This window comes from Salmo salar, chromosome 03 (genome assembly GCF_965601325.2).
Source record: "Salmo salar chromosome 03, fSalSal1, whole genome shotgun sequence".
NCBI lineage: Eukaryota > Metazoa > Chordata > Actinopteri > Salmoniformes > Salmonidae > Salmo > Salmo salar.
In genome coordinates this window covers 8,459,286-8,476,404 of record NC_138293.1, presented here as the reverse complement: position 1 = coordinate 8,476,404, position 17,119 = coordinate 8,459,286, and the positions used below count along the sequence as shown (strand labels likewise).

The 17,119-nt window shown below is 42.8% G+C and overlaps 1 protein-coding gene and 1 long non-coding RNA gene across 6 annotated transcripts; one reads left to right on the top strand and one right to left on the bottom strand.

Annotated features, from left to right (window-relative positions):
- Window positions 1-218: 218 nt before the first annotated feature.
- On the bottom strand, window positions 219-12,443 carry abcf2a (ATP-binding cassette, sub-family F (GCN20), member 2a). 5 transcript variants are annotated; one of them, XM_014188178.3, is made up of 15 exons: window positions 12,249-12,443; window positions 9,088-9,259; window positions 8,599-8,811; window positions 8,130-8,312; window positions 7,387-7,558; window positions 6,534-6,629; window positions 5,865-5,967; window positions 4,788-4,883; window positions 4,379-4,498; window positions 3,695-3,784; window positions 3,422-3,532; window positions 3,260-3,322; window positions 2,639-2,767; window positions 1,541-1,744; window positions 219-1,240 (listed from the first exon to the last, which is right to left on the bottom strand). In XM_014188178.3, the coding sequence occupies exons 1-15, from the start codon at window positions 12,426-12,428 to the stop codon at window positions 1,124-1,126; spliced, it is 2,049 nt and encodes a 682-aa protein (XP_014043653.2). In that variant the 5' UTR covers window positions 12,429-12,443; the 3' UTR covers window positions 219-1,123.
- Window positions 12,212-16,966, top strand: LOC145877540 (uncharacterized). Its single transcript, XR_014391827.1, has 2 exons — window positions 12,212-12,431; window positions 13,448-16,966. It is a non-coding gene; the product is annotated as an uncharacterized LOC145877540 (long non-coding RNA).
- Window positions 16,967-17,119: the final 153 nt, after the last annotated feature.

Genomic DNA, 17,119 nt, shown 5'->3' with positions numbered 1-17,119 from the left:
TTAAGGGAGTATGCGAGGCACAGACTTTGGCATGGCCTAACCCTGCTAAGAGCTAACCAAACCTAGTATGTGGGCTCTAACGCCAATCAATTAAAATATCTACATTCAAAAGGGTAAAAAAGAGACACTGAAAAAGCACATTAATTTATGCTAAAGCACTGTCAACTTACTGATTTAAATCAAAGTTATCATTGTCATGTTACTAAAAACAAACCAAGTCAGTTATTTTGCTCCTTTATTTCAGACATTCCCATTATTGCAGGTACAGTGTTAAATAATGACAAAATAATAAAGCTCTTTTAAAGTGAAAGGAAACTAAAATTGGTATAGGCGGCAAGTAACTGATTACATGTAATCTGATTACTAAAAAAACTAATCAGTTACGTTCCCAGCTAAAATATTGTAATCAGATTACACACACACTTGAACTGGATTACTTCTTGGATTACTTTTGAATTCAAAGTATGATTACGAAAAAAATAAATACATTATGACACCTTTCTCAATGACAAATCAGCATGGGGGGGGGGGGTTACAAGTTTAAATTTGTTCCACCTGAGCGAGTCTGACAAGTCAGACCACCGATGACGACAAATGCGTTTCATGGATCATTGTCTTAATGACTCCTAAGGGGAAAGTTATCGAAAGTAATCAGATTACGTTAACGAGTTTGGGTAATCCAAAAGTTACGTTACCGATGACAATGTAACTAGTAACGGATTACATTTTGAATCTACCCAACCCTGCAGGCAGTTTATATCCTACTAGAGCTGAACTGTTAAAGTCATGAACCGTGAATTAAAAACAAAGTGCATATCTTCTCCACTAATGGATACATATTTTAAAAACGTTTTTTTTTTTTTTAATTCAGAGAAATTAAGATACCGTATGTATGCCTGTTGAAGGGGTAGCAATGGAAGGCAACTAGGACGCACCACAACCTTCCAGCAGTCTGTAAAGAGGCTTTAAGCAGGAAGGAAATGGGCATCTAGAAATGGAGCAACATGCTTCTTGAGATAAATAGTGAAGTGAAGATGGAATGGGAAATTGGGAGTCCAGTCTTGAATCTGGGGAGATCGTTTTTTTTTTTTGTTAAATAATTGTTTTAGTTTTTTTTTGTATTTTATACGCCATGCGAATTTTTGTCAATCTTCTTTTTCAGATGGTGTTTGTAAGCCAAGATGTCCCGGTTCCATTTGGTGATGGTCTGCTTTTCACAAACCCAGATCTCCTGGGCCACCTAGAGAGCAAAAAGGGGTTGAAAAGGGACAAATGTACAATTCTTCCAACAAAGATTTTCCGTAAGTATATGTAAACTAGGAATATTTCTGATAAGCTCATTCAAAATATGTTGACTCTGCTACTGTATATTAGTGGAGTGTAACAGTGCAGCATCAGTGTGCCAATGGCATGGTGGAGTATATTCAGACAGTGTGGCAATTGTTCAACAATGTATTTAAAAAAAAAAAAAAAAAATCAACCCTTTCATACAAAAAAATAAATAATAAAAAAAAAAGTGTTGTAATCTTCTTATCCGAACCTGCTGGATGAGCCTGAAGTCGTGGCTAACCAACATCATGCCGCCCTCGTACTCGTTGATGGCGTCGGCCAGGGCGTCAATGGTCTCGATGTCCAAGTGATTGGTGGGCTCATCCAGGAAGAGCATGTGGGCATTCTGACCAGCCAGCCAGGCAAAGCACACCCGGCACTTCTGCCCATCAGATAGGTTTCTGATGGGGTTCACCTGGTAAAATGCAGAAAATTTACTGACATTGGTGCCAATTTAAGGGCGGCAGGTAGCCTAGTGGTTAAGAGCATTGGGCCAGTAATCGACAGGTCGCTGGTTCCAATCTCTGAGCCGACTGGGTGAAAGATCTGCCAATGTGTCCTTGAGCAAGGCAGGTAACCCTAACTGCTCCTGTAAGTCACTCTGTACAAGAATCTGCTAAATGACTAAAATGTAAATTGTCATAACAGTCCCCCAATTCATATAGGGTTTTAATTCAATTTCCGACTTCAGTTTAATTTAAATTGACAGCCCTGCAAACCTGGGCTCAAATACAATTCGTTTTTTCTCCAAATACATAAGCTGCCCTTAGAGCTTGAATGGTGCAAATGGAACCAATGGAAGTGTCCAGAAAGTACAAACCCCACTCCCGTGGCATGCCAGACGGGCTCAGTCAAACCCCACTCCCGTGGCATGCCAGACGGGCTCAGTCAAACCCCACTCCCGTGGCATGCCAGACGGGCTCAGTCAAACCCCACTCCCGTGGCATGCCAGACGGGCTCAGTCAAACCCCACTCCCGTGGCATGCCAGACGGGCTCAGTCAAACCCCACTCCCGTGGCATGCCAGACGGGCTCAGTCAAACCCCACTCCCGTGGCATGCCAGACGGGCTCAGTCAAACCCCACTCCCGTGGCATGCCAGACGGGCTCAGTCAAACCCCACTCCCGTGGCATGCCAGACGGGCTCAGTCAAACCCCACTCCCGTGGCATGCCAGACGGGCTCAGTCAAACCCCACTCCCGTGGCATGCCAGACGGGCTCAGTCAAACCCCACTCCCGTGGCATGCCAGACGGGCTCAATCTAACCCTGCAACATGACAATGTTTTAGGATCACTAATGATCAAACTGACCTGCTGTTTGCCTGTCAGCCCATAGCGGCCAATGATCTTCCTCATCTCCTCCCTCTCCTTGATCTCTGGGTAACACTTCATCATGTAATCCAGGGGCGAGAGGTCGAGTTCCAGCTGCTCTGTAAGATGCTTTAGAGGGGAAATAAGGAGTAGGTTCAGCCATGTGAATCATGCAGAGTTGTAAAAAATGTCTAACTTGTGAAGTTGTCCCGTGATGGATGCGGTGGATTAACACACATCCAATACAAAAAAATATATATCTAGCTTATACTGAGATTTGTGGGGATTTATTTTAATGCCAATTAGATTTCTGCAGGGGCGCAGACATCGACTCTAGGGGGGTTAATGTGTGTACATCACTTTTTATAGTTGGAACGTCGCTTTCAACCATAAGTTCAATTTATTTAAATAATAATTAATAAAATCACTTGAGGACGTCTTTAACTTCAAGTAATAAAACTAAAGATGCCACTGACCATCCCTTCAGCTCAAAATTTGCAGTCTACTCCAATTTTTGCCATTGTAGGAGCACACACTTTAAAAAAAAAATGTTTCTGTCCATTACGGACACAATTGTCAAGACAGTTTAGGCTATTAGTGCATTTTAAAATGCTATGGCACCTGGTGATATCTGCCAATCTTGACGTGGGAGTTCTTGCGAATCATACCGTCAGTAGGGAGGAGCTGAGGACAAAGAATGACGAGACGTGAGTCGGGGTAGAGAGAGGACAGGGATGGGATGTCTGATCAGAAACATTTATACTTTGAGAAGTCAAGACTCACCTCTCCAGTGAGAAGTTTGAGCAGGGTGGACTTCCCGGCCCCGTTGGGCCCCACAAGGGCCACTCGGGTGTCGAGGTCTATGCCAAACTCAAGGTTCTTGTATATATGGGGCTGAAATGTCAAACAAGGGAAAAGCAAGATAAATTCACACTTACAATATTGCGAAAAACATGATCAAGTAGTTTGGAGCTGGAATTTCTCTTTTCTCATAAATAAAACAACAAAAAAAAATTCAGTTAGGCGGAAGTGAGAGAAGGTTGGACAATCACCTACCTGGTCATCAGAGTACTTGAAGCTGACATTCTGTACCATGATGACCGGAGGGGGAATCTTCCCACAGGGAGGAAAACAAAATGACAGGGTCTAAAGGAAAAGAGAAGAATGAGCTTACTGTCCTCAGGGAGGAGTTTAGGATGATCCCTGCCTTTTGTGACCTACCACCCCGAATGAGCTTTCTGTCCTCAGGGAGGAGTTTAGGATGATCCCTGCCTTTTGTGACCTACCACCCCGAATGAGCTTTCTGTCCTCAGGGAGGAGTTTAGGATGATCCCTGCCTTTTGTGACCTACCACCCCGAATGAGCTTTCTGTCCTCAGTTCTGAGGGAGTAATGATGATTCGCAGGTTCTACCTACCATCCTAAATGGAGCTGTGAGATTTTGGTTTCTATTTTGCAATTCTATAAAACAAATCTATTATCCTGGAACTAACTCACTCTGTGGCATCTACTGTACACTTCTTTGCGTCACAATAGACCAGAACTATGTTCAGAATATTCTAAAATAAGAGTTGCCTGCAGTAATATCCACTTTTACTATATTCCAGAGAATTTTCTGACCATGTGACTTGCCCTGGGCTGTAGAGTAAAAACGAATTATACAAAAAAGAGCACCTGTTCAAACCCTATATGGGAAGCACTGTCACCTTTGTCCACCGAGTCAGTCACTAAACAGACTTACTTTGTCATTAGAAACACTCTCAGTCAGGCCAGAGGCCACCATCTTCTGCAGGGTTTTCTCTTTACTCTGGGCTTGGCGAGCAAGCTTGGCTGAGCCGTGCCCAAACCGGGCTATGTAGTTCTGGTGGGGTGGTAAGGAGAGAAAGGGAGGTTTACAAAAAAATAAAAAATAACTTGTTTGGTGAAGCCCTTCACTCCCAACACTTCCTCTCATCATTGTGTGTCACTTAAGTTTATTGAACTTAAAAACGGTTTGTATGAAACGACCACGCCCTAGGTGGTTCCAAAATAACCCATCACTATGTTGATCCATCACATAATACTGGCGTCAGCCCAAATTTCACATAAATAAAATCACCAAACCACTAGTGAATGAGGAAGTGTGTTTAGAGAAAAGGAATCTTAGATACCTTCATGTGTTTGATCTGGTCCTGCTCCCAGTTGAATCTCTTCATCTGGTTCTCTTCCAGCTCCTCCCTGGTCTTTATGTACTGGTCGTAGTTGCCCTACCAGGAAGTAAACAAACCGTTACCCTACCACAGGGATAGGCAACTGGTGTCCCCCTTTGAAGGCCCTCGGATCAAGAGTAGAATACACAAGGTACAATTTTGCGAAATTTGGTTGTCCATCAGTAGTTTGTCTTGTTATGTCAGTCACTTGATAGTCACTCAATTAAATTAGCCCATGTCAGGGGGAGGATGGATGTTGGTACACAGACCCAAGCACAACTGTAGCTCACACCCCCCCCCATCAAAGTTGGCCTACCAGGAATTGATCAAACATTTGTTGTTTTTACCATTTTACACTTGAAATGGGATGTACTCGCACACCGGAGTCATTTTCATTTGTTCTTATGACTTGAATATAGTAACTTTTATCCAGAGTAACTCACCAAGGGCAAATACAATATAAAACTAGTAGATGGGTGAAGTCTGAGTAGCAGGGCGTAAAACTAACTTTAAAAAAAATAAATAAACCAGCCACGGTGGCAGGTAGAAATATGATCTACCACCCACTGATTTCCCAGCCAAAATATTTTTGCCATAATTACACAACAAATCATGAGCATACTTAGTAATGTTTCTAAAACAAATGTAATAAGTGATGTGGTATATTGCTCAATTTAATTTACACTGAACAAAAATATAAAAACGCAAGAAGTGTTGTTCCCATGTTTCATGAGCTGAAATAAAACAATCCCTGAAATTTTCCATACGCACAAAAAGCTTCTCTCAATTTGTGCACAAATGTGTTTACATCCCTGTAATTCACATGGCTGGTGAATTAGACATACTTGCCCGCCAATGCCGAAATCTACCCATGTTTGGCAGGTGTTAATTTTAGGCCCTGGTAAGTATGATAAACTGGTGATTTATTGATCAACTGAAGACAGGAAATGCAACTGCTCTGACTTGGAGCATTATTCTAAGCCAGACAAACATCTCATTGGTCCATGTTGGCTCGTGGCAGGGTGTAGTTGCTCTTACCGTGTAGTATTTCAGCTTGCGCTCGTGTAAGTGCATGATGTTGGTGCACACGCCGTTAAGGAAGTCTTGCGAATGGGAAATCAGGACCAAAATACGTTTAAATCTGTTGAATTGGAGAAAAAAAAAAAGGAAAAAAAGTGGACACTTCAAAATACCGACAAAGCTAATCTTGAGTTACACCAAACATGGGGATTCTTCATCCAAATGTAAAGGATTATAGTCAAAGTAACTATATAGCTAGTGGTTAGCACAGCTGAGTAATCTCCATGAGCAATGTCTAAAACATCTCATGTTGGAACTAACAAACTCTGTGGCGTCCGTTCTACACTTTGGCATGCTGCTGGGATCAGATAAACGCTTCGGTCTAGTTTTTGTCAACGCGCCCCCGCACTGACAACATACTGCCAGGCAGGGACACTATAATTCGGCCTTTTGTTTACATCATGTCACAGCAGCAGTAATATCTTAAAGGAGTAGATGGCGGAAACACGTTTGCATGACTTCCCTCTGGAGTTGTCGATCAATTCAAACCACACTAGGTCATAGCAGAAACCTGCCTTCAACCAATCTAAGATAGCTTTTCAGGTTAATAAAAGTAAATGATAAAACGGCACAATTCTGTCTAGAAAAGTAATGTCCTACATCTTACACACACGTAAATGGCCTTACTGGCTAAGCTCCTCCTCCAGCCACACACAGGCATCCAGGTCCAGATGGTTGGTGGGCTCATCCAGCAGCAACATGAAGGGCTTCAAGAACAGAGCTCTGGAGACGAGGAACACACAAACAAAACGTTACTTCTGGGGGGCCTACCCCCCCCCAAAAACAATTCTCAAACGGCATTTGCGAATGAAAAACACCCATTCACTCTTAGGTCTTATTGATGTATGATTTAGATGTATTTTTTTATCTTAAAACCTTTTAAATCTATAATTGTTTAATATGACTAAAGGCATTTGGGCAAAGTGAAACGGAACGCAAGAGAGGAGTGCACAGAACTGTAGGGATCAGATAAACGCTTCGGTCCATTTTTGTCACTGCGCCGCCACACTGTGAACATACTGCTTGGCGGCGGCGCTATCATTCGGCCTTTCTTTACATCACTTCCCAAACAGTTCTGAGCCAAACGCCTACGCAGCATTAAAATATATCCCATACCCCTAGGCCCTTCAGAACCCCAGCGGCCCGGCCCCTACCCCTTCCATAAAGATCTGACATTTTTTTTCTAGACAGATGTTAAAAAGAGAATTTCTGTAGCGATGCTTGAGAGTCTAGGAAAAACACTGGGCTCAAGGCCTGTATTCATAAAGTGTCTCACAGTAGGATTGCTGATCTAGGATCAGGTCCCCACCTGTTATGATTCAAAGGTTATATAACAGATCCTAGATCAGCACTCCTTCACCGAGATGTTTTATCAATACAGACCCACAGCTGTGGATAATGAAGACCTGATCCTAGATCAGCACTCTTACACTCAGACGTGAATACAGGTCCGGTGTGTATTGTACAGGGTGGGTTTTACCTGGCCAGAGCGACACGCATCCTCCAGCCTCCGCTGAAGTCCTTAAGCTTCTTCTGCTGCATGGCGGCGGTAAAGCCCAGGCCGTGGAGGATCTGGGAGGCCCGTACCTCGGCCTTGTCTGCGTCCAGCTCCTCCAGACGCTCGTACAGCTCCATCAGCTTCTCACACTCAGCTTTAGGGGAGAGAAAAAGGAGCGAGAGAAAGGGAGGAGGAAAAGAGAAGGGAGATGAGAATTTGTAAGTCGCTCTGGATAAGAGCGTCTGCTAAATGACTTAAATGTAAATGCAATTTGGGTGTAAGAGTGAAAAAGTAGAGGAGTAGGATAAGAAGAGGAAGGGAGTGGTGGACAGAAGGGAGGGAACTTCTACTCAATGGTTTTCATTTTAACTGGTTGGGGGGTGAAATGTAATCACGGTTGTCGTGCCACCAAATAAGCCTTTGTGCCCTTTGCCCGACGCTACATCATGAAGGGAACTCATTCTGTAGGACTGTTCGGGACATGGGAAGTAGTGTACCACGCCTAGGAAGGGAAGCTGCCACGGTGAGCACAGTTCCCATGGTAACGTGGAAATACTCTAAACTACTACAACCTATCCACCATTATAAAGCAATCACTAGCACCACAGCAAGGTACAAAATGTTTAGCTGAATAGGAACAATCTGAATTGCTCCATTTGAGACACTTTTAGCAATGGTCTTCCTACGAGGACAAAGTAAGCGAAGGATGGATGCAAAACACTCACAGTCCTCGGAGGCCAGGCGCTCTGCCTCCTTCTCCAGATGGATCCTCTCCTCGTCCACCTCCATGACACACTGCAGGGCCGTCTTGTCGCTGGGCGCCATCTCACGGGTCAGGTGGTAAATGTCAATGTGCTCTGGGATAGGTATCTCGCGGTGGCCAATGGCTGACAGCAACATGGATTTACCTGGAAAAATAGAGTCCCCATAGGAGATCAAATGTTGTATTCGTAAATAAATTGGTCATTGTTCCAATAAATGGCTGAATTGGTTGAAAAGGTGTCCCACTGAGACGGTTGTACCCACTGCTGAAAATGACATCGCAAAAAGGTGTCCGAAAGGCGCTGGGTCATCTTCATTAGAGCACACCGTAGCAAAATGTTTTGCAATGAAAAATGGAAAATGTGTGTTTCTTGAGGGGTTTCTTCCGTTTTATGCCTAGTGAACACGACCCAGGTGGCGGTAACTACTTACCAGTGCCGTTGAGGCCAATGAGGCCATAGCGACGGCCCGAGTTGAGCTCCAGGCTGGTGTCCTGCAGCAGCTCCTGCCCGTGGAAGGTGAGCGACAAGCTGGCGACGTGGACGTCCGTGCTGTTTGGGTGCGACGCCAGCACGCCGGTCACCGCCCGCGCCTCAGTTTTCTTCAGCTCAAACTCGTCCATCTCCTTGGTCAGGATATCCACTCCTGTGACACAGTGGGATGTTTTAGTTGGTCATTTTCTTTTATACATGAAAAGGGGGTTATCCATCTCCACTGACAGACATATGCGTACCAGTCAACCCATATTTAACATGAGGTACCAACCACCCACTTACATGACATCACAGTAATTTAGCAGACGCTCAAGAGCCATTTACATTTTAGTAGAAGAACAGAAAATACACCTCTGAGCACCTAAAGTAGCAGCGAAGAGGATTTAGACTTGAGCCCTTTAGTTTCTTTATGATAGATAACTATTACCGTTGCTTTCTGCTCCATTCTGCTGGCCTTGATCTGGTTTCTCTCCCTCTCCGTCCTCTCCTGGTTTTTTGGCCTTCTGTCGGGATTTGGCGGCTTCCTTCTTCTTCTGCGCCTTCTTCTTGGCCAGGTCGGAGGGCATGGCTGCTGCGAACCTCGAGAAAGAAAATTCAACCTGAAGACACAGCGAGCAGGGGGACAAAGCAGGGGAAAATTTTGTATTGTTTTGATACAGCCACTAAAATGGAAAAGAGTAGCAAGCCAATGTCGGGTGTATCCCAACACCTAATTTCCATTAGCTAGCATAAGAGTAAACAAATTAAAGTAACGTTATATAAAATGGTTGACTTAAGATGCCTGTGTTAGATTCAAGGTGACTTGTTGCTGACCAGCTAAATGAGAAATTCAATGCATTTAACCCTGATAAAGCCCTGCTTGATCGGGCTTTAGTGTAAAGGCTTGCAAGTCCTCCCTTCCAGCCTTAGTTGCCATTGATGATATGTATCAACTCTAGATTATATACAAGGGGCATTGTTTTGAAGCCACTGCACAGCCATTTTGGTACTCCAAAGTAAAAAATTATTTGAAAGCGTTATTAGACTCCTCAATGCATATTTTTGTATATATATATATATATATAAACACGGCCTCCCGAGTGGCACAGCGGTCTAAGGCACTGCATCGCCATGCTAGATTCATCACTACAGACCCGGGTTTGATCCCAGGATGCAGCCGGCCGCGACCAGGAGTCCCATGAGGCGGCGCACAATTGGCCCAGTGTTGTCCGGGTTAGGGGAGGGTTTAGCCGGCCGGGATGTCCTTGTCCCATTGTGCTCTAGCGACTCCTTGTGTCAGGCCGGGTGCATACACGCCGACTTTGGTCGCCAGCTGGACGGTGTTTCCTCCAACACATAGGTGCGGCTGGCTTCCGGGTTAAGCGAGCAGTGTGTCAAGAAGTAGTGCGGCAGGGTCGAGTTTGAGGACGCATGGCTCGACCTTCGCCTCGCCCGTATGGGAGTTGCAGCGATGGGACAATACTAACTACCAATTGGATATCATGAAATTGGGGAGAAAATGGGGTCAAAAGAAGAGATACAAACATTACTAAGGAAATACAACATTTTTGTACCAATTTGACTGCTCCCACTACAACAAATACACTTAATTTGGTGCTTAAATGTTATTGAAATAGTGCAGAATTCCATTCATTCCTATGGAGGACTGGGCCTTCTGAGGAGCACCAATATGGAGGCCGGTGGCTTCAAAGCCTCATTAGCTACATCGCATTAACACAATCTAGTGTTCATACACATCATTGGTTGCCATTCATATTAATCGCAATCAAAGACGAGACATCGAAATTGCTAGTTAATTTCTGGTTACACCGCTAATGGATTCTACGCCAAGATCGCTAACGGTATGTAACTAGCTAATCATTTTTGTGCCGTGGTGATTGCAACATCAGTACATTCCGGGCCTAGCATCGTTACTCAACACCAATAAATGCCAGATACCAGCATCATTTCCCTTGTAGCTAGCTTAGCAAGCTAGTTCGTTCTTACAGCATAGCAGTAACGTTAAGTGCTGAAGAACCGGGGTAGTTAGCCAGGTGGGTAATGTCATCTCACACGCCTTTCCTGCCATTTACCTAGTTAGCTATTTTAACCAATATCCTGTAAGAACTGTGCGTAACTAGTAGCTACATAATTTAATCAACTAGCCAACTGCGGTAGCTAACTAAACTGGCGCCCTGGGCCATTTTATATGGAGGCTGAAATAGAGGCCCCTAAATTACCAAGCTAACGTTGGCTAGCTAAAGGCTAGGTCGAAAAAAATTAAATACAACGGTTATACTCAACCAAAGGCAAAATTTGTCTAGCTAAAAATCACCTCAAAATCTAGAGTTAGAAATCTTATCACAAATCCAGGAATCCCGTGTGGACCTTCTTATCCTTTGATTTGACAGATGCCAATAAATTCCGCTGGCTAGAAATCCCCAAAAAACGATTGAGTCAGACTCCCAAGTAATGATTAAGCTAACTGGTGGCTAATGCCGAAGCAACTCGTGGTCCACTTCACTGCATTGTGTAGCTAGCTAGCTCGATTTTAGTTAGCTAGTTACTGATCGAATCAATAAATGTATCACTTCCCTTCTTACTAAAACCCACATACGAAAAATAATAATATATTCGTGACTATGTGAGGTGTGGTTCATATACGTTTAAATATAATGAAATATTTTTCTTACCGGTCTTGTACCTGTTCACCGGCGGCGGCGACGACCGTTGGAAACGCACAAGAAAGAATGATCTCGTTGTCGCGTGTTCCCAACGCCGGCTCACCGACCAATGAAACGCCGAGTTGTCTTTTGTAGCCCCACCTTCTCATTTTAATATAGTCACAAGGGTTTCTGGGAAATGGTGTATTCTGTGCGTCATTACCGACAAGTGTCCAAGACGAGAAATGATTCATTATTGCATCATCATTGATAGTGTGTCACATGTCAGCGCCAGAACTCCTGTGATTGTTAACTATTGAACAGTAGACAAGCTTGTTTAGACATCTAAATCAAATAAAATGGTATTTGTCACATGGGCAAAAAAATTATCAACAGGTACCTCAATCTTACAGTGAAATGCATACAAGCCCTTAACCAACAATGCAGTTCAAGAAATAGAATTAGGAAAATATTTACAAAATTAAATTTAAAAAAAAGTTAACACGAGGCTATAGGGCAGCGCACAAATGGCCCAGCTTCGTCCGGGTTTGGCAGTCATTGTAAATAAGCCTCAAACATGGTTAGACTTTGCATATTTTTATTATAATATAAGATATGTTAAATATAAATTATAGGAAGTTTTCACTTCTCAAGTTGTGGAAAGATACAATTGGCATGCTGACTGCAGGAATGTCTACCAGAGCTGTTGCCATAAAATTGATAGTTAATTTCTCTCCAATAAGCCGCCTCCAATTGCATTTTATCGATGGCAGTTTGAATGCACAGAAATACCGTGACGAGATCCTGAGGCCCATTGTCGTGCCATTCATCCGCCACCATAACCTCATGTTTCAGTTTGATAATGCACGGCCCCACGTCGCAAGGATCTGTACACAATTCCTGGAAGCTGAAAATGTCCCAGTTCTTCCATGGCCTGCATACTCACCAGACATCTCACTATTTGAGCATATTTGGAATGCTCCGGATCGATGTGTACGACGGCGTGTTCCAGTCCCCACCAATATCCAGAAACTTCGCATAGCTTGAAGAGGAGTGGAACAACATTCCACAGGCCACAATCAACATCCTGATCAACTCTATGTGAAGGAGATGTGTCGCGCTGCATGAGGTAAATGGTGGTCACACCAGATACTGACTGGTTTTCTGATCCACGCCTCTACTTTTTATTTTATTTATTAAGATGACTTTGACCAACAGATGCATACCTGTATTCCATGTCATGCGAAACCAATAGATTAGGGCCAAATTTATTTATTTCAATTGACTGATTTCCTTAACTGTAACACAATAAAATCTTTGAAATTGTTGCATGTTGCGTTTATATTTTTGTTCAGTATAGTTTCACGGCTGTCTTGAATACAGCAGACTCCCTCCGCCATAGGCTTTGTTAGAAGAGAGAAAATGCAGTCGCTATGGTCATTTTCACCGTTGCAATGATTACGACACAATTTTTTTATTTTTTTATTTCACCTTTATTTAACCAGGTAGGCAAGTTGAGAACAAGTTCTCATTTATAATTGCGACCTGGCCAAGATAAAGCAAAGCAGTTCGACAAAAACAACAACACAGAGTTACACATGGAGCCCATAGAAACAAGTAGTGAAATAATCCTCCGATCTCTTCAGGTAAACTTGTTATGAGTACTTATTCAGTATCTTAATAGTTTTTTTTGTCGTTTGTTATTGTTTTTTGTGATTGCTTTTGAAGAGTAGGCTATCATTGGTGAGCAGTCCTTTGATTCTTTGACTCTTGGATCAGAGGGAACTTTTGTAATGTGGGACATTCATTGCAGCATTTCCTAAAATGTTGCTTTGGAATAGAAATGTACCATATTACCCTGTGATGTAAGACCTTTGATTGACGTGTAGGCACTCTAGCTATAGAGATTACCCCACAGTCAATCATAATTGAAGGGTTACAAGCACAAAGTACCTCCTATGAATGCATGTCCCCCTCCAACGTCTTTCATAAAAAGGAAATATCCCTGGTCATAACATTTGGTGATTTTCTCATTGTCCTTATAGACCCAAGCTTATCTTCAGATCTGTGTGTGTTAGTCTTTACGTTCACATGAATTATGCATTACACCTTGTCAACTAACAGTTGATCCATTGTCCTCCGCAGAGTGAGAAAATGCAGAACATCAGCAGGAGCCAGTTGTGCAGGAGAAGGGGGGCCGATGACTCCTCCCAGAAACCCTCACATTGCTCTTCTGGCTGCTACTCTGTCATATGTGACCTCGCTACAACACAATCACCACGCCAGCGAGGTGAACCATAAGGTCACACAGTGGTGGAAAAAGTACTCAATTGTCATACTTGAGTAAAAGTAAAGATACCTTAATAGAAAATGACTCAAGTGGAAGTAAAAAGTACATCAATGTTTTTTAGGAATGTAGTGAAGTAAAAGTAATGTACAGATATCCCCAGAAACTACTTAAATAGTACTTTAAAGTATTTTTACTTAAGTAACTTTACACCACTGAGGTCACAGTCCATAACAGTCCTTATTTATTGAATACCCTCAGATCATTTTTTTTTACTACATGTACTGTATCTAAATTTAACTTAAGTTGAGCTGTTTCTTAATAAGTTGTACAACTGCCTAGACACACCCTGCAGAATCTGGTTTCCTCCTTCCATAGGGGAAATAAACAACCCAGAATCCCCAGTAACTGAAGAAAGAACAAAATACTAAACTCGAGCAACTTTCCTCCAAGGAACTATCATCAATATGAATGTCATCACTGACACCCACTTCTTTCACAATTCCAGAATTTATATTGAGGACACACTGTGTTGTTGAACTGTATCGTTGAACTTCTCTATGTGTTTTCTCTAGATTAATGAAAGTCTCTGTTTCATATAAATTGTGCGGTGTCATGTATTGTATATGGATGAATGTTGTCTTGTGGGAGCGTGCAATTGAAATGTCCTTTCCCCGCATCCTCTTTTTGACTCACAAGGGCAAGAGCTATAATTTGGGCCTGTCATTATCAATGACTTCAATTTAGAGCTCTACACGTGCTAAGTCATAGCCTGGTTAAACCAGACTGAATGCTGTGCTCACCATTGTTTTACGTCAGCGTTCAGTTGTTTACCCAGGCTAACTGAGTCATATAGCCTGCATGAGACGCAATTGTTTTTATTTATTTTTAAATGAGTAATTGAAACTATGGCACAGCATTAATTACAACTCCAAAACCATCTGAGTGGAGAAATTCATAGGACCGACCCACACCTTACTCAAAATTTTAGTCAATGATGTACACAAAATACTCTTTAATGTTAAAGTGGAAGAAAAAGTCTAACATTTGTAAAAATAAAAATAAATAAAAAAAGGAAAAACTAATACACTATATATACAAAAGTATGTGGACACACTTTCAAATTAGTGGATTCAGCTATTTCAGTCACACCTGTTGCTGGCAGGTGTATAAAATCGAGCACACAGCCTTGCAATCTCCATAGACAAACATTGACAGTAGAATGGACTTACTGAAGGGCTCAGATACTTTCAACATGGCACTGTCATAGGATGCCACCTTTCCAACAAGTCAGTTCGTCCAATTTCTGCCCTGCTAGAGCTGTTCCGGTCAACTGTAAGTGCTGTTATTGTGAAGTGGAAACATCTCGTAGCAACAAAAACGGCTCAGCTGTGAAGTGGTAGGTCACACAAGCTCACAGAACAGGAACCCAGAGTGCTGAAGTGTGTAGCGCGTAAAAATTGTCTGTTCCTCGGTTGGAACACTCACTACCGAGTTCCAAACTGCCTCTGGAAGCAACATCAGCACAAGAACTGTTCGTAGGGAGCTTCATGAAATGGGTTTCCATGGCCGAGCAGCCGCACACAAGCCTAAGATCACCATGTGCAACACCAAGCGTCAGCTGGAGTGGTGTAAAGCTCGCCGCCATTGGACTCTGGAGCAGTGGAAACACGTTCTCTGGAGTGATGAATCATGCATCACCATCTGGCAGTGTAACGGACAAATCTGTGTTTGGCAGATGCCAGGAGAACGCTACCTGCCCCAATGCATAGTGCCAACTGTAAAGTTTGGTGGAGGATAAATAATGGTTTGGGGCTGTTTTTCATGGTTCAGGCTTGGGCTTAGTTACAGTCCTGTACCATCGCTGCAACTCCCGTACGGACTCGGGAGAGGCGAAGGTCGAGAGCCGTGCGTCCTCCGAAACACAACCCAGCCAAGCTGCGCTGCTTCTTGACACAACGACTGCTAAACCCGGAAGCCAGCCGCACCAATGTATCAGTGGAAACACCGTACATCTGGCGACGGTGTCAGCGTGCATTGCGCCAGGCACGCCACAGGAGTCGCAAGTGCGCGATGGGACAGGAACATCCCTGCCAGCCAAATCCATATTAATGCCCATGATTTTGGAATGAGATGTTCGATGAGCAGGTGTCCACATACATTTGGTCATGTAGTGTACAGTGCATTCGGAAAGTATTCAGACCCCTTAACTTTTTCCACATTTTATTACGTTACAGCCTTATTCTAAAATGGATTAAATAACATTTCCTCATCAATCTATACACAATACCCCATAATGACAAAGCAAAAACAGGTTTTTAGAAAATTTAGCAAATGTTTAAAAAATAAAAAATATAACGGATACCTTATTTACATAAGTATTCAGACCCTTTGCTATGAGACTCGAAATTGAGCTCAGGTGCATCCTGTTTCCATTGATCATCCTTGAGATGTTTCTACAACTTGATTGGAGTCCACCTGTGGTAAATTCAATTGATTGGACATGATTTGGAAAGGCACACACCTGTCTATATAAGGTCCCACAGTTGACAGTGCATGTCAGAGCAAAAACCAAGCCATGAGGTCGAAGGAATTGTCTGTAACGCTCTAAGACAGGATTGTGTCAATGCACAGATCTGGGCAAGGGTACCAAAACATTTCTGCAGCATTGAAGGTCCACAAGAACACAGTGGCCTCCATCATTCTTAAATGGAAGAAATTTGGAACCACCAAGACTCTTCCTAGAGCTGGCTGCCCGGCTAAATCACGCAATCAGGGGAGAAGGGCCTTGGTCAGGGAGGTGACCAAGAACCTGATGGTCACTCTGACAGAGACTGGTACTCAGTAATGTGTTGTATTGGATTTGGCCCCAAGTTTTTTTTTTGCAGTATTACTTTAGTGCCTTGATGCAAACAGGATACATGTTTTGGAATATTTTTATTCTGTACGGATTTCCTCCTTTTCACTGTCAGTTGTGTTAGTATTGTGGAGTTACTATAATGTTGTTGATCCATCTTCAGTTTTCTCCCGTCATAACCATTAAACTCTGTAACTGTTTTAAAGTCACCATTGGCCTCATGGTGAAATCCCTGAGCGATTTCCTTCCTCTCTGGAAATTGAGTTCGAAAGGATGCCTGTATTTTTGTAGTGACCAAAGTGTAATTAATAACTTCACCATGCTCAAAGGAATATTCAATGTTTACTGTCTATCAATAGGTGCCCTTCTTTGCGAGGCATTGGAAAACCTCCCTGGTCTTTGTGGTTGAATATGTGTTTGAAATTCACTGCTCGACTGAGGGACCTTACAGATAATTGTATATGTGGGGTACAGAGAGTAGGTAGTCATTAAAAAAATCATGTTAAACACTATTATTGCACACAGAGTGAGTCCATGCAACTTATTATGCAACTTGTTAAACACATTTTTACTCCTGAACTTATTTAGGCTTGCCATAACAAAGGGGTTCAATTCTTATTGACTCAAGACATTTCAGCGTTTCATTTTCAATTAATTTGTAAACATTTCGAAA

Coding starts and splice junctions, on each gene's coding strand:
- abcf2a (XM_014188178.3), bottom strand. CDS start 12,428: ATGCAGCGCGACACATCTCCTTCACATAGAGTTGATCAGGATGTTGAT. Junction 3,533..3,694: donor TCAAGTACTCTGATGACCAG/GTAGGTGATTGT, acceptor TTGACATTTCAG/CCCCATATATACAAGAACCT. Junction 1,745..2,638: donor GGCTGACAGGCAAACAGCAG/GTCAGTTTGATC, acceptor GCATTTTACCAG/GTGAACCCCATCAGAAACCT.